General features: G+C 39.6%; 1 protein-coding gene across 3 annotated transcripts; it reads right to left on the reverse strand.

Annotated features, from left to right (window-relative positions):
- Positions 1-170: 170 nt before the first annotated feature.
- LOC127581601 (E3 ubiquitin-protein ligase TRIM63-like) lies at positions 171-21,869 on the reverse strand. Of its 3 annotated transcripts, none has more exons than XM_052036097.1 (9): positions 21,531-21,841; positions 20,057-20,223; positions 15,145-15,310; positions 10,232-10,327; positions 8,497-8,730; positions 7,784-7,806; positions 7,321-7,445; positions 4,644-4,703; positions 171-491 (listed from the first exon to the last, which is right to left on the reverse strand). In XM_052036097.1, exons 1-9 carry the CDS (start codon positions 21,687-21,689, stop codon positions 259-261), a joined length of 1,263 nt encoding a protein of 420 aa, XP_051892057.1. In that variant the 5' UTR covers positions 21,690-21,841; the 3' UTR covers positions 171-258. The 3 variants fall into 3 exon arrangements, with proteins under 3 accessions (XP_051892057.1, XP_051892056.1, XP_051892058.1); XM_052036096.1 differs by having other exon boundaries at positions 172-491; positions 15,145-15,313; XM_052036098.1 differs by lacking the exon at positions 171-491 and adding an exon at positions 2,476-3,349 and having other exon boundaries at positions 15,145-15,313; positions 21,531-21,869.
- Positions 21,870-22,863: the final 994 nt, after the last annotated feature.

The following is a 22,863-nucleotide window of genomic DNA, read 5'->3' on the forward strand; positions in this document are numbered from 1 at the left end:
AACTTAGAAATATTAACTGGTTGACACTTAGGGTATTCAGAGATACAACTTTTTTAATTTATTAAGTCACTTTTTCTGAAAGCATATGCCTGAAGTCATTGAAAGGAAGATAAACACAACAACTGTGTTGTGAGAGCTGTTCAGTTGTGCAGTTTGACTGTTAAAAGTGAAGTACTTTGTGTTATTGGTATTAGTTTATTATTGTCACTTGTACTGAGGTACAGTGGAAAAACTTGTCTTGTATACCGTTCGTACAGATCAAATAATTACACAGTGCATTGCGATAGTACAGGGTAAAAACAATAACAGAATACAGAGTAAAGTGTCACAGCTACAGAGGAAGTGCAGTGCAGGTAGCAAGGTCATAAGGTAGATTGTGAGGTCAAGAGTCCATCTCATCGTATAAGGGAACCATTCAATAGTCATCACAGTGGGATAGAAGCTGTCCTTGAGCCTGGTGGTATGTGCCCTCAGACTCCTGTATCTTCTGCCTGATGGGAGAGGGGAGAAGAGAGAATGAACTGGATGAGTGGGGTCTTTGATTATGCTGTCTGCTTCACCAAGACAGCAAGAGGTATAGACAAGAGTCCATGGAGGGGATGCTGGTTTCTGTGATGTGCTGGGCTGTGCCAACAACTCTCTGCAGTTTCATGCAGTCCCAGGCAGTGCAGTTGCCATACCAATCTGTGGTGCATCCAGATAGAATGCTTTCTATGGTGCATTCAATAAAATTATCATTTAACTTGCATCAGATTTCAACAGGAGATGGTTGAGCAGTAATTATGTAATCAGTGTAATAACTCAAAGGTCTAGGCTAATAATCGGGAGATAGAAATTCAAATTCAACCAGCTTATTAAATAAATCTGGTCTAAAAAGATGGTAGTAAGTCACATGAGGTGTGATTAAAAATAAAAAAAAAACATTTTTAACTGCCACCAGGTATGCTGTTTGATAAACCTAAAGTCCAGATCTTGCTGGACCAAGCTGCATCACAACATAGCCTTTCAATAAAATATTTTCTCTCATCTTTCAGCTTAAAAATTATTCCATCAGGTAATGGTTTATTAATGATCATTCTGGACGAAAGTTTGATATCCTTGCCTTGTCTGGCCTTTATGTAACTGTGGACCTAGGGACACATAGTTGGCTCTTAACTGTACTCTGAAATGGCCTAGCAAGCTATTCTGTACAAAGACATTTAAGCAATAAATGCTGGCATTCCCAATCCTGTAAAATAATAAATGAGTAAAGCCTCTTTGGGCCATAAGCTGTGGAGTTATCTCTCTAAGCATTTCTATCTCACTTTCTCCTTTTAAGATGATACATCCTAAAATCTCCTCCTGTGAATTGGTGTCAAATTTTCTCTGAGACTTGCCCTTATGAACTCTCAAGATGCCTTTATAAGTTAAAATAGTTTTACAGTTGCAAGCAGTTGTTGAGAGATGAAAGTAAAAGCAAAAGCCCTATTCCAATGATCAAAGGAAAGTTACCAAACTGAACTAACTGTGCCTTATGTTGCTGAATACCTATCCTTTGCATTGTGACCTCCATCCTGCATAGGACCCAGCTCTGCTCCGTAATGATGTTAAGTCATGGATCTCTGTAGGGGCTGGTACGTTGCTCATGGTTCTGTATTTTTGTCTAGATATAGTAAGGTGATTTATACTCCATGTATAATGGTGTACTATGTATAGACAAAAATTATGCAGATCCAAAAAATATTATGGCTTCTGCTCTGACAGTAATATTTTTAACTGGCACCAGCTATCTTGCTGAACCAAGCTGTATCACAACAGAGCCTTTCAATAAAATATTTTCCCTCATCTTTCAGCTTAAAAATTGCTCCATCATTTGACAGCAGTTTTGAGCTGATAATGGCTCAGGAATGGCAATGAGGGCATCCAGGACCTCAGTGAGTTTTGGGGCTTTAGAATGGGTGGAAAAATATCAAGTGAAATAAAGTCAAATCAAGTACAGAAAGAAAAATAAAGAGGGGAAAAGAGAATGGATTAAGATGGAATTAAAAAGGCAAAGTGGAAAAGTAAGAAAAAAATTGAAAGCTGTTTGGCTGTGTGAACAATTTAGTGCATGAAGAAATGAAACTGATGATTTCCAATTGCTTCCATTTTAGGATAGAGATGTTGAGTGGCAATGCAGGGACATCTTTTCGCCATTAAAAATATGTACAGTTAAATACCAGCCAAAATTTTCAGTGGCAAGTTTGTTTATGGCATAAATATAGCAATTTTCTATAAGTCACAGAGAAGTTAAGGATAAAAATAATGTTGCAACTCAAAGCTGACAGAGTGTGGCAATTCATGTCTTATATAGTAGTCTTTCGTAGTGAAAAGTTTCTACGTTATTTATACAACAACAACAATGTCATTAATCTCACCTAGTGCTTGACAACAAATTCTGACTCTTGTTTTCAGGAAAGTGGGTATTGATGTAAGGATATGATCAATCCCCAGAACCATTACTGCAGAAAGAGTAATAAGTCAATGGTTACCTGGGCTGTGGTGTTACCTCTGGAAAGCTACCTCAACACAAATCAGTATTGTTGGAAGAAGGGGAGAATTGGAAAAGGCCTTGTTTGCAAGAAAACCACAAGAGATTTGGGTAAACTAGAGAACATCATATAAATAAGTTTATTTACATTCAATAAATTCAAACATACAGGCATGAAAATGAGGCAACAAGCAAAATGGAACTTACAAGGTTACTTAAAACTGAGTTTGCAGGAATCACCTACCCCAGAAACCTCTCACCCTTTTAGATGCTGACTGATCAGTTATATAGTTGTATCATTTCCCAATTTTTATTTCAAGTTACCAATATTCAATCACTTTAAATTGAGTATTGCTTTCCGGTAATTCAATATTTATTTTGTGCTTTCTTTACACCTGTCATGTATTAAGCTTCACCTGAGTGTTACTTAAGGAGGCTTTTAATTTAAGCACTTTACCCTGCACTGATTGCCATCTATTTTTATGTAGCAGTGATCAAGCTAAAAAGCTATTGGAGTGGCAGACATACTGTGGTGTACCCTGCTAAATGTTAAAAAGCTTTAAAAATTACAATGAATCTTTGTATCATATACAAAAATAATATAAAATGTACAAAACCATCCATTTTGCCCCATATAAAAACATCTTTTGGTTTTTTTTGTAAATGTTTTATGAACAAAAAGGAGTTTGTTGATCAAATGTGTCTTCCTCCTTGGCTGCCTATACTTCAGAGCCAGGACAATCCCAAATATTCACACGAGATGTTCCACCTTAGAGGTGCTTGAAGTCATAAAGCAAGACATCAAAGATTTGTCACTGCAAAGGCAATATCACTGCTGGTCTGTGGGAGAAAATATAAGATAAAGACTATAACCATCCTGATACCTCATGGGCATTCCCACCAATGCTTAGCACTCCTACCCTGAACATCTTGACCTTTCCTGGGTCATGGTCGTCAACTCCAGCTGGATATTTTCCTGAAGGTGTCAGCCAATAATCACAGTTTTTCAGGCATTTCAGGGACACTATCAAACCCACCCATCACTATCCAAAAATATCTTGTATTTGTGCAATCACTGGAAATGGATACCACCCGAGATACACTGCTATTAGCCTGGGTGCCAATACCAATGTAAAATAATGAGCCTCAAACCCACAAGGACCACTAGCTTCAGTGTTGAAGGGATCAAGAGGCTAATGGCAGCATTCAACCAATGGTTGCAAATTTTTCACACCATAGATTATAGCGAGATGGCTAACCTGGCATTATTAATGGGAACAGTGTTGATCTCACATCAATAACTAAGAGTTGGCAAGCTTTTCTTATTTTTTATATGAGAGTTGCAACATTATTTGACAAGGTCATTTGTCAATTGTTAAATGAAACATATCTGCAGCTTCCAGACATGAAACCACTGGAATAAATTACTTGGGGTGACAATTAAGTTCGATTAGTCAATCATTTTAACTAAACAATCGGCAGGTTAAAAATGAGATTCCAATGGGCTTGGCAGGCTGAGCATTGTTTCATGACTGAAGACCAAGAACTCCCCTGTTAAGCCAACACTGATCAAGATGCAACTGACCCACATATACCAGGGATGTTTCAGTCTGTACTGAGCCAACTAATGCCAGGTGGTCAGGGAGACTCACATTTGAGCCCAAAGCAGCACATTGAGGGGAGTACAGCTGGGGGAGGTGTTACTATCCATGGCACTCCCAGGAGCATTAGCCATTACTCCTTCCCTTACGCTGGCCGGTCGCAGTGGTTAAACCAAACAGTTTGTGACCTCAGAATGTTGTGGGCTGGATGAGTTTACAGTGATAGGTAGAATATGAGACTATGATGGATGGGTTGGCGGACTGGGAGCAAGGTGGTGATGGGTGAATGGGGCGATGTGAGTTAGTGGCACAGTTTTGGATGAACACCAGTTTCCAGATGATGCAAAGAGAAAGTCAGCCATGCGAAACTGTTGAATGAACAGCTTCTTGCTTATTTAGTTATATTGGTAATGATCTCATTTAATGCACTGGATTGAATTTATCTTTTGAGTTCTTTCTAGGTTTCTGCCAAATGTAAACATAGTGCCCGGCATCCTGAGTTCTACCTAAATTGAATGATCTGTTTTTCTCACCATCAGCTTGATCATCATCTTCATCCTCAGTCTCCACATCTTCTTCAATTTCATCTTCTTCTGGAAGGAGAATATTCAGATCTATCACTCAACTTTCCATGCAGGATATTTCCAGACTAGGCTTTTGTACTATTTTTTGAAATATTATTACTTTAAGATGAATTCGATTAAACTGAGATTTCTGATGTATTTCTGGTACATTTTATGCAATTCTGAACTTGAAAAATTACCCAATAGTTACAAACATTTCCCAATGTATATTTAGTTGAAAATAAAGCCAGTTAGATGGCAAAGGTTATTTGCAAGTATTCCTAAACTCACAGTTGCAGAGGGAATAATTAAACAGCTCTTTCAAAGAACTGAGATGGGTAGATAAGTCTCCAGAGCCTGATGGGATCTATCCCAGGATACTGGGGCAAGCAAGGGAGGAGATTGCTGAGGCCTTTTGTGTCCTCTTTGGCCAAGGACCAGGTGCCAGAAGACTAGAGAATACCCTTTGTTTAAGAAGAGCAACAGGAACAAATCAGGAAATTATAGGCTGGTGAGCATTACATCAGTGGTAGGGAGATTATTGGAGAAGATTCTAAGGCACAGGATTTACTCACATTTGGGAAACCAGGGAATTTATAGATAGTCAGCATGGCTTTGTGCATGGGAGGTCCTGTCTCACATATTTGAGTTTTTTGAGGAAGTGACATTGATGACATTCATGATTGTAAAGCATTTGACAAGGTTCCATGTGGTTGGCTGGTCCAGAAGATTAAGTCAGATGGGATCCACAGTGAGTTGATAAATTGGATCCAAAATTAGCTTAGTCATAGGAGACAGAGGTTAGTGTAGAGGGGTGTTTTTGTGACTGGAGGTCTGTGACCAGCGGTGTTCTTCAAGGATCAGTGCTGGGACCTCTGTTGTTTGTGATATATATTAATGATTTGGATGAAAATGTAGATGGTCTGATTAGTAAGTTTTCTGATGACACAAAAATTGGTAGAGTTGTGGATAGCGAGGAAGGTTGTGAAAGGATACAGCAGGATACAGATGAGTTGGGCGGAGAAATGGCAGATGGAGTTTAAACAGGACAAGTCTGAGGTTTCACATTTTGGGAGGTCAAGTGCAAGAGGAAAGTATATAGTATGTGGCAGGAACCTTAGGAGCATTGATGTACAGAGGGTTCTAGGGATACAAGTCCATAGTTCTCTGAAAATGGTAACACAAGTGAATAGGGTGGTAAAGAAAGCATACGGCATGTTTGCGTTCATCGATCAGGGCATTGAGTATAAAAGTTGCAGCTGTATAAAACTTTGGCTAGACCACATTTGGAGTATTGTGTGCAGTTGACTTTGGAGAGGGTGCAAAAGAGGTTCACCAAGATGTTGCCTGATTTAGAGTGTATTAATTATAAGGAGAGGTTGGACAAACTTGGATTGTTTTGTCTGGAGTGTCAAAGGCTAAGGGGCGACCTGATAGAAGCATATAAAAGTATGAGAGGCATAGATAGGGTAGATAGTCATAATTTTTTTTTCTAGGGGAGCAACGTCAAATACCAGAGAGCATAGATTTAAGGTGAGAGGGGAAAAGTTTAAAGGAGGAGTTGTGCACAGTAGGTTTTTTTTTCACACAGGAAATGGTAGGAACATGGAACACACTGCCGGGAGGTGATAGAAACATGCAATAGCACCGTTTAAGAGGCATTTAAACAGTCACGTCAACAGGCAGGGAATAGAGGGATATGGACCTTGTGCAGGCAGATGGGATTAAATTAATTTGGCATCATGGTCAGCACAGGCATTGTGGGCCGAAGGGCCTGTTCCTGTGCTGTGGTGTTCTACGTTTCCATGGGTGCGATGAGCTAAATGGCCTCCCATGCTGTATTATTCATTACTACAGTGGGGGGGGAAAAAGACTAATTTTTTCACATCATACTTCATCAGTCAGAAATTTTGGATCACTTTCTGTGTGATTAATGAATTTGCTTACTGTCCTTGAGTACTAATACAGATTAAGTGGATGGAATGTAAAATCTCCTTTAGTGCTGTATCTGCTAGGTCCCCAAGCGCAGCCTCAGGTGTGTGCTGCTAACTGATCATACCCAAGTACAGTAACAAGAGAGACACAAGAGACTGCAGGTGCTGGAATCTGGAGGAGCTCAGCGGATCAGACTGACCCACTTGAGTTCCTCCAGTGCTTTTTGTGTTGCTACGGTAATAAGAGTGCAAGAAATGGTTCTAGTGCCCCTGGGCCATGGAGAGAGGTCAGATTGAATTCCCAATCACCAATGATTATATATCAACAGCTGGTGAGAAGCTGTGTCCCAAATATATCACCTGATAGTTGGTCTTAGTCATTGGACCCTCCTCACTGTCTAGTCACCTATTGTTTGAATTGTCTAAAGAGTTATGGAGTCAACATGAAGTTAAGATATGGATCAGCACTGAACAAAATGAGTGGTGAAATTGGCTTGATGGCCTGTTCCTTTGGTTCCTAATATTTATTTACTTAATCAGGAATTTATTGAAACTATTCTTGCAGCAGAGTTAAATTATGTGTTATGTAGTGTGTTGGTGCCCCTGGGAGTAGGAGGATGGGAAGATCATTGTGATATCTCCCACACTCTTCATTCTTCTGACTACAACATTAATTTATTCTTGCCAAATGACAATGTTTGAAGTCAGCATACCTGTTGCAAATGCTATATTTCTCAATGTTTCTTCTACTAGTTCCAGATTCACTGAGTAATGGTCCATGTTCTCAAACCCATCTTCGTGCTTTGGAATATGGGAGGTTCTGGAGGCATCAGTGATTCTGAAATTTGATTTAAATTAAATAATTAAGTTATATTTGGACACCAAGTGATTCAAAGAATACACGCATATAGAGGGACAGTGGAACAAAAGTAGATCAGCAAGCCCCTATTTAATCTTTAGGAGAAGGGCAAAGAAACTTTAACAATGCCCAATTGATCCTGTTATTCATTAAACGCACAACTTAAACAAATTGATTACTGGAGTGGGAGAGGTAATTGGGACTGAGTTAAATGTAATGAATAATTGATCTAATAGAAAACCCTGACTTGTTTTCAAAAGAAGTAGGAAATATTGAAGTACAATCATAATAAAGTGACAAAATTCATGAACACTTACTTTACTAGGAGTTTCTTTGCATTCTGCAAGAAGATAAAGAAAATATGATTAGATTTTTGAATGTTCCGGCTGTTCTATCATACAATATGAAGAAAAAGTTTGTAAGTCAGCGCATTCTGTTTTGTTTCTTCTATTGTCTAAAAAGTGCCATGAAATCTGTAAGTTGAACTGAAGTCTAAGGGAGAGGTAGTTAGCAACACCAGAAGGAGTAAGATGCTAGCCTTATAAATGTTAAGCAAATCTAGGTTTCCATACAGAACTGTAATATCTGCGTGAGGATATATCCCAGTTTTGAACCAATCAGTACTTAATTTATTGCCCTGATTTATGGATTAGAATTGGCCCTAGTTCTCCAGCATTAGGGGTGAGGTCAGCAAGTCTGGCATTGGGTGTGATAGCGTGCATCCAGCCAGACGTTTTTGTGCCGATTGAGAGCTGAGGGTTGCCGTGGCTTTGTGCAGACTGCAACAACTAGATTCAGTGTGATTGAGGAGTGGAGGGAAGAGATAAGCTGGAGGCCAACACCATGGTGCTTTTTATCTCCAGCATTGTTATAAAAATCACACTACTGGAGTCCAATGTATCCAGATATATATATGGTACAAAATTATTGCAGGAAGTCACAACTGTAGTCATTTATCATTCTGTGTTATTGAGCGTGGAATTACAATGATAGATATATTCAGGAAAAGGGATACACAAGTGCCTCTTACAACAAGGAATGCAGCAATTCCAGGCTCCTCCATGAATTGAATGGCAGTCTCCACCAACTTAGAGGACCCCTCCAGATGTTCTTTGTATTGTTTGATCTGATCCTTGATGAATGTTATTTTCTCCTCCTGTTCTTTTGTAATTGTTTGTAGCATATCCTTTTTCCTTTGTTCCAGGATGGCATATAAACCATCAAACTGTTCCATGAGCCGGTTTTTCTGGTGTCTACTGTTCTCCTGGGGAAATAAACCAGTTAAAAAAACCTTCACTACTCAGTAGAAATGAAACACTCTCCAACAGAGGCCACCAGCTTCCCATTGGTATTAGAAATGACAGTAGCTTTCACCCACTTGACGGTCACGATTAGACTGAATATGGATGGGCACTACCCAGTTCATTGTGTTACACAGCATGGAAATGGGTCTTTCAGCCCATTGAGTTCCACTGACCACCAAGCACCCACTTACAGGTCCTCCCCAGGTTATGGACGTCCAACTTAAAGACATCCCATACATATGAATGAACGTTTGGGAGAGCAGTGGGATATTTGGGGATAAATTTGCTGGCCGCTGTTGTGATGCAGGCATCTTCTGCTGGATGGGAATGGGGCATTTCCATGTGCCTTCTCTTCCCACTGCCCCTCTCCCTGAGCTGCAACAATCAGGGGCTGGCAGAGCTGGGAGCACCGAGCAGACTCGCTCACTGAGTCAGTGAGGACAGCTGGTGGCCACTCTTCCCATGCCTGCTCGCTGTTCCATCACAACTGTTTCTGTAATCCTCTCCCACACACTTGTCTTTGTTCATTTCCAGCTTACAAACAGTTCAGGTTTCGAACAGCTCTGAGGAATGGAAGCCTGCTGTAATCTGGGGACCGCTTGTTCAATTTCATTCTCCCCACATTCCCGTCAACTCCCCTCTCCCCACCCAGATTCTACCACTAACCTACAATTAACCCACCAACCTGCAAATCTTTCTCAAACCTTAAGAACCAATGGGAAACCCAAGCACTCATGGGGAAAATGAACAAACTCCACACTGATAGTATCAGAGGTCAGGATTGAACTGGGCCACTGGAGCATTTCTACCAGCTGCCAGTTAAACCTGCTGCTTGATCAGTTGATAATGAGGGAAGATGCACTCAGGATTTTCACCAGTAATGGAAAGCAAGCTTTCCACGAACGTAGTTGTTTCAGCACATGTTCATCCCAGTGAGGAGCACAGAAATTTAATTCACTATTAACTTGTAATAACAGCTTCCCTCTTGGACAAACACTTGTGAAATGGGTGACCATCACCTAGTAACAAATAATGTACTATCATATTCCCCTTTTAATAACTAAAAGTGCATTATCTAAGGAGGTATTGGGACAGTAACTGAAAGCAAAGGGATTGTTTTTAAAGAAGCTGTGTTGACAAGAGGAGAGATTTAAATTTAGGAAGGGAATTGTAGAACTTAAGGTCTTAAAGCTAAGATGTTTATGTAAGCACATCTTATCGACTCAGCATTCTAAAGGAGTTCTGAAGGGAAGTTGGATAACGTGCTGAATACGCATTCCCAATCCCAAGAACTTTTTTTTAAACAGGATTATTTTACATGGTCTATTTTGGAAGAGTTGTAAGGAACTGCACGGAATGTTACTGGTATTAAGATTAGCTGTTGCCATGGAAGTAGGGTAAGAAGGCAGACATCTATTTAAGGAACACACTGCTCAAAGTTTTCTATTGGCTTCTCCATACCTCAATTCTTTTGCATGTTTCCTCCAACTGGTCTGTGATGGCATTGACCCTGTCGTTGCCAGCTACAAGCATGGCGATTCCGTCGGTCAGCTCTGTCTGTGGAAACACAGCAAGAAAGAAAAAATCACCTTAGAAAGTCTGATTGTTTAAAAAAATTATGACCGCCTCACCTTGTGGAAACTATAGGGCTTGAGACTGAAAATCACTATTTTATTTTATGTAGTTTTCTTCAATTGATAAAAGTGATTTTAAGGGAAGAGTTCAATGTAACAGTTTGACCAAACATGCCATGTGTGAATTGGTTGCAGCTTTGCATTATAACTAACTATGTGGTGTGACACAGAATTGAATCCATCTCAGTTGATTTAGAGCATTGAGAATAATACATTATAAAATTCTTAACATTTCATATTTAAGTTGTTACCATTAGCAAAGAACTGGTTGCTTTTACCATATCATCTCGATCGACAGAGGGCATGGCACTTCACTGCTCTCGAAAAGCATACTTCATTGTAAACAGAATGCTAGCCAAGAACTATATAATGCAATGGACAATGTCATATAAGGACCACAGTCTAGGGTCCTGCTGCCATTGGATAATGAGTGACTGGGCCCCATGTAATAGCCTCATAAATGCTTTGTTTAAGGGGGAAATGTGAGTGGAGTTGATGAATTGTAAGGGAATGTGTTGAATTGATGCTGCAATGAATGTAGAGAAAGATTGAATTTACTGTGTACATATTATGAATAAAGTATATTTTGGAAATAAGTGAAGTATTAACATGAGCGTGACTTCTGCACTGCCGATGATCTGGCAGAGGTCTACAGTAAACTGGACACCACATCCAGACTGCTGAGTGAAACAGTAAAAATAAGAAGCTATGTGATGTATTCAGCAACCCCTATGATGGAGCCTCACAGCAATACACCCAGTCAAGACCAGAAGGATTCTTGTTAGTGTCCCAGATGCCCTCAGTCAGAATCACTGATGTCATGCTGATGTTCTTCTCTAACCACTGCCTCCTTCTGGCTGACTGTCACCTAGAGGAAGACTAGAAGGGGAATATGAACATGAGGAAAACATGAAGGAATTTTAAGCAGATTATACGGGTCAAAGAAGTGGGAAACCATCTTCGATTTGCCGATACATTGGTGGGAAGAAATCAAGGTAAAGATCAAGGGGTTCTCCATTTCCAGGGAACAATAAGAGTCAGAGTGAAATGTACCAAATCCAGGAAAGCATTCAGAATCTGCTCCTGCTGCAGTCAATGGGTCAAGCTCAATCTTTGCCTTGGACTCCAGTTTCATCTTCTGACCCAAAGTTCACTGCATGGAGCAGGATGAGTTGTGCTCATGCTTTTTCTTCTAAATGGACCTCTGTGATCCACAGCCTTAAGGAGTAGGGTGGCTCAGTGACGTTGTTGCAACCTGACATATTAAGGATCTGCAAATCTTTCTGTGCCAGGTTATATGATTTGAAGGTCACACACAGTAGAGCCTCCCAGGACATCCTGTCCTTTTCTTGGCAGGAGCATCTGGAACACTCATTACCTCTGGACAAGCTGGCAAGATCTTTCCAGTCATTTGAAAGGAATAAGACTCCTGGAAAAGATGGTTTGCCAGTTGTGTTTTACTTGGCAAAGGTGTTATTGGATTGGCTGGAAATGTGTAGGTAGAAGTAATGTGCTACTGGATTGGCTGGAAATATGAAACTAGCTGGCAGCATATCAGAATCCATGAGGAAAGGCATTATTACCCTGATAAGGGAGAAAGAAGAGTTGGGAAATTGGTGACCCATCTTACAGCTTAAAGTGAATTGCAGGATTCTGTGCAAGGTTATGACCACTTGGGTCATCTGCTCTGGAGCTGGTGATTCACCTGGATCAGGCCTGTGTTGTACCAGGTTTCTGAGAACCTTAAACTACTCCAGAATACAATCATCCACACACAGGACAGGAGTTGGAAACTTGATTGGTCTGCTTGGAGAAGGGCTTTGACAAAATATCACTCACATACATGGTGGATGTACTGCCCAAAATGGGTTTTGGGAGGGAATCTACAATTGAACATGACACTTTACACAGACACCAGTTGCACAATCCTTATTAATGGATGGAAAATGAAAAGAATCCAAATCAAATCTGGAGTTAGGCAAGGCCGCCCTCTCTCCTTGGTCTTGTTCATGCATTGTAATCAGCCTTTTCCCTCATCCATAAGCAATGGTGGGAAGTGGAGCGTGATCCCAGAAAGCAGAGATGCTCAAGTTAAAACCCTCTTGTACATGGTCAAATGTCCCCATCTTCTGCCTGGATCCATTGTAGGTCTGCAGATTGATGAGCATCTGCAGTTAATTCAAACTGACATTTGAGGCCAATTGTTTGATAATGGATCCAACCTCACCTCTGACCCCATTCACCATCAGGGTTGAAGGAGCTGGGAATGTGGTTGGGAGGAGATGGGAACATGTCATGAACTGGATGGAGAGTATTGGCAAGGCGAAGCAGAAACTAGGATTATGGAAGCAAGATTCCCTATTGATTGTAAGAATGAACCTTGGCATTGCTCTACACGGCACAGGTGTGGCCCATGCCCGGTGCCTGAATTATAGCAGTCACCCATGCCATCTTCTGGTTTATATGAGGATTAAAAATGGATCATATCTGTAGATACTGAAAATGTGGCCCGCATCCTGATGCCCATCTTTACACGTGGATGCATCAAGCTGTGCACCAAGTATGGGTACGTAAACACCAAGTATCACTTTGTGCCACGAGGTTGTATCTGTCCCCATGGGTGCAAAAGATGAGTCTGGCCATGTTGTCAATAGAATGTTCCTTTCAGCTGTCCTATGCAGTGCCACTCATGTGTCGCAAAAACATTAATGTCTTTAAGGCTGGATTACATATTTGCAAATTTTATAACTGAAGGAATATTTTTGAAAAAAATGTCATATTATTCTGAAATACAGAGTTATTGTGTATCATCACATTTTAAAGCTGGGTGATGAGCTCTGAGGTCACTGGAGGATGCTGTAAAAGCAAACTAGAAGCAGGATGCATCTGACTGTGGCAAGGAATTATGTTGTGGCTGCTAGTCTGAGTGCTCAATGACAGCTCCGCTCCTGTATTGTTAACGTGATAATGGCTTTAACTTGCATGTATTCACTTGTAAATCTCCCCTGGGATTTACAGACATGATCAAGACATAGGGAGATTTTGAGGCACAATGATAAAAGTACATACCATTCAAAAAACTTTACCTAATTGCTTCCTGCTTTGCATCCTTGTGACACTATTTAGGATGGGGAAAACTTAAATCACTGCCTTTGGGACTGATCCCTATCCTCCAACTCCATACCTATCTGTCCAACACTAAGTCGGTCCATTTGGAAACAGTGCCACATTTAACCCCAAGATGATGCTGGGACTTTGTATATGTGGCAGCTTTAGTACCATCAGTTTCCACTTCCATCACACACTTCTCAGTCCATCTGCTGCTGTAAATCTCATCCATACCTTTTGTCATCTCTATCTTTGACATTTCCAATGCACTCCTCTCCACTCTCCATCTTCTGCTTCTGTCCTACCTTGTATCAAGTCCTGTTCATCCACCAACCTGGTGCAAGTACTAGTTTGACTCTCTGTTAAGCCTCAGTTTTAAAACTTGTGTTCTAATCCTTTTGTGGGCTTATTCCTCCCTGGTATCTCTAATGTCCTTTAGCCCCTTAACCCTCTGAAATATTCATACTGCTCTAATTCTGGCCACCTGATCATCCATTCATTAAATCACTCCACTATTGGTGGCTATGCCTTCAAATTGTCAATGAACAAAGCACTGGAACCTCCTACAAAAACTCTCTAGCTCTCTTCCCTTGTTAGGGATTCTCCTTAAAGCCTCCATCTTTGACCAAAACTTTGTTCATTTGTCCTTATGGGGTTCTGTGTCATATTTTCTTTGATATTACTCCCAAGAAATACCTTGGATATTTTACCAGATTAAAGTAGAAGTTTTTATTGAATTGACTGAACTCAGTCACTTGGGGGCAGTACAATTGGTCTCACTGTCCTTGAAAAGAATTGAGGCAGATTTCCTATTGCAAAAGACAATCCAGTCTGGCTGGAAAGTCAAACAAATTCAGGCACTGCTGTAATGACACTTAAATTCAATCAATTTGTGCCATTCTCTTCTGCGGTGCACACTTGTTTAAGTTATGTAGTACCTTGCATTTGCCCTCTACCCCCACACTTCAGCTATATGTACTTAGTCACAACTGCTGAATGTATGAGAGAGTTTAGGCTATCTTTTTCCTTCAATGGAACCAAATATGTCAAGATGATTACAACTGAAGGCCAGTACTCTCTCCTATGTTGAGCAGTAGTGACTGAAACAATTCAAAAAGACATGAGCGCATTTAAAGGCGCTTAATATGGCTTTGATTTTTGAGTAATCAGGCAAGAAAGCTGAAAAGTGGGGCACTGTAGCTCCAAAGAATTTCCTCCTCCTTCCTGCTGTCCCCAGGCCAGCTGTCGCATTGCGACACTTCTGCACTAAAATTAGCCTCAACGTCAAGGCAGCTCATGCATAATGTTATTTTAACTCCACGTTGCCCAGGCACTTCCAAGCTGTTTTAATTTTGTTGATTACAGCACAGAGGTAGACTATTTGGATAAACAGATACATGGAGCTCTTCCTAGTCCCCTCTATTTCATTAGCATATGCCCCTTCAATTCCTTGATTTTGTATAACACAGGCACCAGAAATAAGCACAACATGCTTAGATGTGGTCTATAATTTGTTTGCTTTTGAATTCTATTCCTCCAGGAATAATCTTCGATGCTTATGTACTTTTTATGGTTTTGCATTGTTACTTCTGCTGATTTTAAATGAATAAGTTCCACAGTGCGCATATCTACCTTCTGTTGTTGAAATATGTTCTGTAGAGGGGCCACCTCGCAGTCTTTGTGAGCACCAAACACCTTGCACATTGAGCAAGTGGGAACTTGGCATGTAATGCAGTAAATGTTGATCTTTTCATCCTCGTGTTCTTCACACATGGGCTGGTTGCCTTTCTTCAAAGGTCTGCTGGATATCAAAAATATGGATTTTCATCAGCATGTCACTTTTTAAAGAAGACGCATAGGAACCACAGGAAACATATTAAATTCAGGCCAACTAGTCTGTGCCTCTGTTTATGCTCCGCATGAACCTTCTCCTGTCTCACTTCACCTCACTCACTAAACATAATTTTTCATTCCTTTCTCCTTAATATCATTAGCCGGCTTCCCCTAAACCTGTCTGAAGAGACGTAAAGTAAGGCAGAAACCCAGAATAGATTTGTGGACATTGAACAAGCAGATACATCCAAAAAATGTCCTACTCCTTTCAGATACTCTTGGATCTGTCATGCATTTCTATTTGAGTTTCAAATTTCCATCACTCACAGTTATTTGCCATTGATCTTGAGAGTGCAGGGTTCCTTCTTCCCTGTGAATTGCTGTAAAGCAGGTCACTGACATCGATGTTTTTATCACCACAGCACAATATGAGCCTACATCTATAACGTGTAGCTAATGAACTGAACCATCACATGGAAACAGGCCACACAGTTACATGAGAACCAACAGAAAACTTGGTTGAAAAAGAGTAAGTTTTTATTATGGAGCCAGAGGTGTGCATGGAAGTTGTGAGAGGGAGGAGGGTAGGGAGAAAGTTTTAAGAAGGTGAATGAAAGCTACAAATAAGGAACAAAGGAAGAAGAGGAAAGGGTCTTCAGGGAGATTCTCCCAAGGTATTACTTGATTGCAAGTTCCAGAACTGTGGCCATTCCCAAGTTGGGTTCCTATAGGTGCTTCAAAGTTGGACATTTGAACTTACGTACATACAAATGAACATATGAAATAGGAACAGGAGTAGGCCACTCGGCCCCTCACATCTGCTTCTCCATTCAATAAGATCTTGAATGATATGATTACAATCTCAGTTCCACATTCCTGCCTACTCCTGGTGACTGTTCAACCTCTTGCTTATTAGGAATCTGTCTACCTCTGCCTTAAGGCTCTGCTTCACTCGCCCTTTGAAGAGAAGAATGCCAACAACTCACAACTCTCCAAGAGAAAATATTTTGCCTCATCCCTATTTTAAATGAGTGACCCCTTATTTTTAAGCAGTGGACCTGAGTTCCAGATTCTCCAATGAGAGTAAACATCCTGTCCACATCAAGACTCTCAGGACCTTTTTATAACTTATATTGTTTTAAATGAATCACCAGACAGTCTTCAAATTCCAGTGGCTAGTGTGTCCAAAATTACCAGAAAGGATATTTCTGTTTTGTTCAGTTGCCAGTCTAGTAAACCTTTTCTGTAGTACTTCCAATGCATTTACGTCCTTCATTAAATAAAGAGATCATTACTCTACACTATACTCCAGACATGGACTCACCAATGTCCTATATAACTGAAACATACCTTGCCTAATTTTGTATTCAGTTCCCCAAGCAATATATTACAATAGTCTGTTAGGTTTCCTAATTACTTCCTGCATCTGTATATAGCCTTTGCAAGTCATGCACTAGGACACCTCGAGCTCCCCATGTCTCAGAGCTCTGCAGTTTTGGATAATGTGGTTTTTCTGGATTTTTTTGCTAAAGTAGACAATTTCACATGTCCACCCATTATATACCCTTTCATGATCTTTGCCCATTCACTTAACCTATCTATATTTCTTTGTAGCCTTCTTATCTCTTCTTCTGAACTTAGTTACTTTCCCATCTTTCTCAACAGCAAATTTGGGGTCTTCTTCCAAAGAGATTAATACAAGTTGTAAAAAGTTGAAATGCTAGCAATAATTCCCGTGCATGCCATTTCTTAAATGTGGCCAAAATGGAAACAGTCCGATTTATGCTACTCTCTCCTAGTCCTTGAGCTTTTAATTTCCACATTAAGCTTTGATGCATCATTACATCAAATTCCTTCTGAACCGGAGGAATTTTAGCCGTGACCCTATGTTTGCAGGAATTGTTGAAATTTATCCTCAAACAAGCAACTACTATGTTATCGATAATGAAGACAATCCATATTAAATGAGATCTTGCAAATTGATATTGTTCTTTTTCAGAATTGGCACCTGTTTATAAAGTTTACTCTCTTATATTTGCATTGTATTACAACCTTTGATTTACATCAATATGTATAAAGCCATATGTATGTGCACAACTTATTTCTATGAATAAATTATGTTATATATGGCAATAGTAAATATGGTCATTATTTCTTAAAGCCAACAGCTCAGCAAGTTTCATTAGACTTGGTAAGCTCCAGGCTGACAATTTTAGTACATCTGGAAATAACTGGGCTAAATAAAGTTTTGTTAGCGTTTACATCTGAAACCCTGACCAGATGAGGGCAAAGGCGCAATGGAAGTCAATATAACTTAGCATGTTGCCAATGAGTGAAAAATACTCCCGAAGATGTTGCTTTGTGATATTTTAATCTAAACTAGGCACATGTGGCTTAACAAACAGTCTTGTGAGGCATTACACCAGATGGTTCCAGGTGATTCACCAATGCTGCCAGTGAATTTGCTAATCGCTGCCAGTGAATTTGCTAATCTCTGCCTGAGTAACAGTTGAGGCACTAAACTTGGCCTTGGTAGTGTTGCACAGCGAGGAAGATATCCTTCAGGTTTCCTGTTTCTGACTGCAGCCCAGTAATGTGGTCTTTTGATAGAGGTTAAATGAGACACTTGCATTCATTTAGCTTCTTTCACAACCTTGGAACACTATGAAGTGCTTTGCAACCAATGGAAATGAACAAATCTTGAGACTAACTAGTTAGTTTGAAGAATAATCACCATTGTAATGCACAAAATAAGGCAGCCAATTTACACAACAATTTCCTCAAGCAGCATTGATATAATTACCAGATATTCTCCTTTTTTGTAGTATGGATTAAGGTATAAACATTAACTCGGATATCAGGGAGAACCTCCCTGTGATTTGTATGAACATAGAAGTAAGAACCAGAGTGGGGTACTTGATCGCTTGAGTTTGATCTGCCATTCAATAAGATCACACTGATCTGATTGTAACCTGAACTCCGTATTCCCACTAACCTTTCACCCCCTTGCTTGTCAAGAATCTGTATACTTTTGCTTTAAAAATATTCAAAGTATCTGCTTTCATTTCCATTGAGAAAGAAAGTTCCAAAGACATACTGTAAAAACATCTGAGAGAAAAGTTTTTGTTTCATCTCTGTCTTAAGTAAGCACTTTCTTTTTTTTTAAATAATGACCCACAGTTCTAGATTTTCCCACAAAAGAAGATATCCTTTCCATAACTATCTTGTCATGCCTTGAAGCAGTGTCCGGGGGTTTTTACAGCCCTTTGAGAAGGTGATGGACAAATTGGTTTAACATCTCATCTGAAAGGCAACACCTCTGACAGTGCAACACTCTCACACTGGAGTGGCAGCCAAGATCATGTATTCAAGTCTCTAGACTCAGACCCTTCTGATTCAAAGGTGAGTCAGCTACAAACTGAACCACGCAAAAAATGTAAATCCCTATCTTGTCTAGTGAATTTTCAAATGCTTCATCTTACTCTCTGTTAAAAAGGGAAATACTAAGGAGAAATATATTTACATTTCACCCCTGTCCCAATAATTTTTTATGGGAACAAAAGAAAAAAATGTATTTTATTTACATAGTATCTTATCACACTCTCTGGAATTTCCCAGTCCTCAAGACTAATTAGTTAATTTTGAAAAAAAGTCTCTGTGGTTATGTAAATCTTTTTTGCACAAGAAATACTTCAGCTTTGAAGAAAATATTTATATATATATCAGCTACAAAATCACTCTATACTTGTAACTGTTGCAAACTTATTCTTAAATTTGTGATATCAATATTCATAATAGGTTAAGAGTTTAACATTATACTTCATGGGAAGTTCTTTTCATTCCCTGTCCATATTTATAAGGGATCTGCCAATTAAATCTTGCCGTGCTGTAATTGTTAGCAAAGGCAATGAATCACTCCCACAGATGGGATGATGTCAGTGTGTAAAACTACCTGTTTTCAATGCCATATGACCAAACTAATCCATGATGGTCTTTATGCTTCCCCCAATCTTCTTCACTGCTTTGCCACCTAATCACTGTATCCTTCCATTCACTTCTTCCTCCTGTTCTTCCAATTAAATACAATGCTACTCCTCAATCATCGCAAGTGGTGGTGAGCTCCACATTCTTGCGGGCTGCCCCTGAACACTCTACGCAAAAGATGCATTTCACTGTGTGTTTTGATGTACATGTGACTAATAAAGATATCTTATCTTATTCTCTGCTTAAAGAAGTCTTTTCTTAATTCCCTATTGGATATATTAGTACCATCTTAAGTTCTAATATTGTTGGAGTCTCCCACAAGTGGTAGCACCTTCTTTGCTTCTACCCTATCAAACCCCTGACATAATTAATAGAATGAGTTATGTTGCTGACCAGTTTCTTCTTTCTATTACTAAATAAAACATGAAAATAATGAAAGGATAATGGTGGTCTGAATTTTAACAGTATTCTGTGATCCAAACAGTAACTGCTTCCTTTCCTTACTTGTCTGGAAGACTATAATAAGTGGTGAATCCCTCTACCTAACACAAAAGAATGCATTATCCCACAACCACCTTAAGGGAACATCATGACACTGATTGTATGAGAAACGTCAATGGCAAGTATTTCCCTTCTTATTCGCCGTCAAATGTGGTCTCGAATTTTCTGCCCAAACATACACCGCACCCCACCCCTCCCCTTAAGGTGCACAGTTACCAATGCTAACCTGATGCCCTCCTCCTTGTAGATATCAATGATGTTTTCCACGAGAAGATTCCTCTGTAGCCCATATACTCCATGTCGGTCCAGAATAACTTCATGTCGACAGGATGGGCACCTGAATCTGCCTCCAGATATCATGGTACTTCGACCCTGCCAGTATGGATTTGCAGCCTAAAGCAAAGCATAGCTCTATATAGTTATAAGCAAAAGTATCCAAATTAAAAATACCATATCAGAAGTGGTCACGGTACTAAACCATATTCCGCTTTTTTAAAAAACTTAAAATATCACGTTTTTCAAAATTTATAAAGCTTTCAGCAAAAAGATAATTTGGTTAAAAGTTTTATTACATTTGCTATAAAGGAAAATTATCCATGCCTTATTGAGATTTGCCTCTGCAACAGTGGCCACACTTTAAAAGTACACTTTATTGTCAGTAAAGCTATTTGGAACATCCTAAATGTAAATCAAATAAAACTGCAAGTGCTGGATTCTGAAACAAAATCAGAAATTCTGGAAGAACCCAGCCAATCAGACAGCATCTGTGGAAAGTGAAACCAGTTAACATCTGAAGTCAAAGACCCTTCGTCAAAACTGAGAAAGAGAGAAAATAAATTAATCTAAGTAGCAGAGAAAGTGAGGGAGGGTGATTCCCTTTGTCCCACCCACAGCCGTCCCCTGAATTTGGAACATCCTGAATTTGTGATATGTCTTTCTTTCTTTCTTTTCCATACAATCCTTCTTTCTTTATCTCTTTCTATCTTTATCTCCCTTTATCATACTTTCTTTCTCTCCTCTTTTACTTTTTATTTTCGCTCAGGTTGTCCTGAGACCACAAAATCCCAAGTTGAATTCAATTTGATAATAAGTTAGCTGAACTCAAGCAGGGCTTTGGGTGAAGTTTCCCAACTGGTTTCCCTGCCATTGTGCTAAGGAAATAGTGAGTGGGCAAGGGTAGGGTGTGGGGAGGGGTTGGGGTGGGTTGTATTGCAAAAAGTCAGCCATAAGAAGATAACTGGAATTTGTACATGTGTGGCACCAATTGAAGAAACGAATAGGCTAAACGAATGGTCTACTGAAACAAGTGTGTTAGTGAGTACAAGACATGGCAGTGTCAACAACAACAAATTGCATTTATATAACACCTTCAATGTTGCAAAACACGTCAAGACACTTAATAAAAGGCTTATCCAGGAATATTTGAACTGAAGCAAACAAATCACTTTAACTCTTTTCAGGTCTGGACATATTGCAAAAGGATTTGAAAGAATACTTTGGTATACTGGATATCGACAGTATTCGGATTCATAAACAATAGTTGACATCATGAACTGCTGTACCACAGCAAAGGTTTTAAACACTCAGACGAAAATGTGGAAGGAAAATTAATTTTTCAAAAGTTACTGTCTCTGTTAAGGAACTATGATTAACAAAAAATCTTGCTGAATATTTAATTAAATTTGATTACAAACACTGACCTGGAACACATCATTGGCACATTTTCTGCACAGATTGTGTTGGCAGGGTAGGATCACAACTGGCTTTTCAAACATTTCAAGACAGATTGGGCAGATTAGTTGCTTCTCCAGTGTCTCCATTGTGCTGGATTCTCGAATTATACTTGGCTGGAAATCCATTTCTAAAAATAAAGCAGGCCACTCAAAACCTGTAGAGTTGCTTTGACTTTTTCCCTCTCTGTCGCTCTCGTTCCTTTCACTCGAATCCCCTTTCGATGTTTGACCCTCCTCTTCAGAAATGATTCAGTGAAGTAGAGCTCAGGCGTTTTGATAAGGTCACTCCTCTCTCCGCTTCTGTCTACGCCAGGACTGCTCGTGCCCATTTTAAAGAGAATTTTGGCATCACGTGACAGCTGAGGCAAGGCTGTGGGGGAAGGGGAACAGAGTCCTCAACATAACTCTTCCCATATTAGAAACCTGCAATGTGAAACTAAGAACAAGGAGGATCCAAGGATGCAATCACATGTGACACTCAGCAAAACAACTTTCAATGAAAGAGTAAATAAAATACAAATTTGCTCAACCTTTTCCATAACTATAAACACACTAAGCTCAATTGAGAACATGTTGTCCAAGTCATTGATCAAAAATAGTTTTGTTCCTATAGGAAGGATAGGTGAAGAACAAAATAGGTGAAGGAATTTTGCGAGCATTTATTTTAGCAGCTGAGGACAAAAATGAATGTCAAGAAGGAGGGAGAGGAATATGGGGTGAGATCTGGTTCAGAAGATACATGCTTGTTAGGAGACTTTTGCAAATAACATAGGAGGATGGAAGGAGATACAGTTTTAGGGGTGAGGTCAACAAAGATGCGATTGAATAGACCAGGAGGAGTATTTAACAGAATTTAATTAAATAATCTGCATTTTCAAACTTAGTCCCCTTAATCAAGACTATGGAGCTATTAAATTGCCATAAAAACCCATCTGCTTCTCTAATGTTCTTTAGGGAAGAAAATGTACCTTTTCTAGTCTGGTCTGCTTATGACTCCAGAGGGAGAGTAATGTGGTAGGGCTAAAACTTTGTTCACACAACTCTGAAAAATCAACTTAACCCAGAGGAATTTTAGCATCCATTTTGAGAAATCATCTCCTCAGTTTTCAGCATGATTTTCCTTCTCCTTGTTTTTTTTCCAGTATAAAACCCTCCAAACTATGGAATCAAAAGAAAATCGCTTTCACCCTTTTTAAGTTTTGGCATATTCCAAAAGGATTTGGAGGAATACTTTGGCATATTTGATATCGACAGTCTGGGCATGGCAATAAGTACAACTTTTAGCAATGCCAGTGTGGAA

The sequence above is a fragment of the Pristis pectinata genome, chromosome 22 (assembly GCF_009764475.1).
Source record: "Pristis pectinata isolate sPriPec2 chromosome 22, sPriPec2.1.pri, whole genome shotgun sequence".
NCBI classification, from domain to species: domain Eukaryota; kingdom Metazoa; phylum Chordata; class Chondrichthyes; order Rhinopristiformes; family Pristidae; genus Pristis; species Pristis pectinata.

What these genes read in the sequence shown, in the direction of transcription:
- LOC127581601 (XM_052036096.1), bottom strand. Translation starts at nt 21,689, where the DNA reads ATGGATTTCCAGCCAAGTATAATTCGAGAATCCAGCACAATGGAGACA. An exon ending in GTGCCAATGATGTGTTCCAG is followed by an intron (nt 20,224 to 21,530) that starts GTCAGTGTTTGT and finishes GCTTTGCTTTAG; the next exon opens with GCTGCAAATCCATACTGGCA. An exon ending in AAACATGCAAAAGAATTGAG is followed by an intron (nt 8,731 to 10,231) that starts GTATGGAGAAGC and finishes TTATTTCCCCAG; the next exon opens with GAGAACAGTAGACACCAGAA.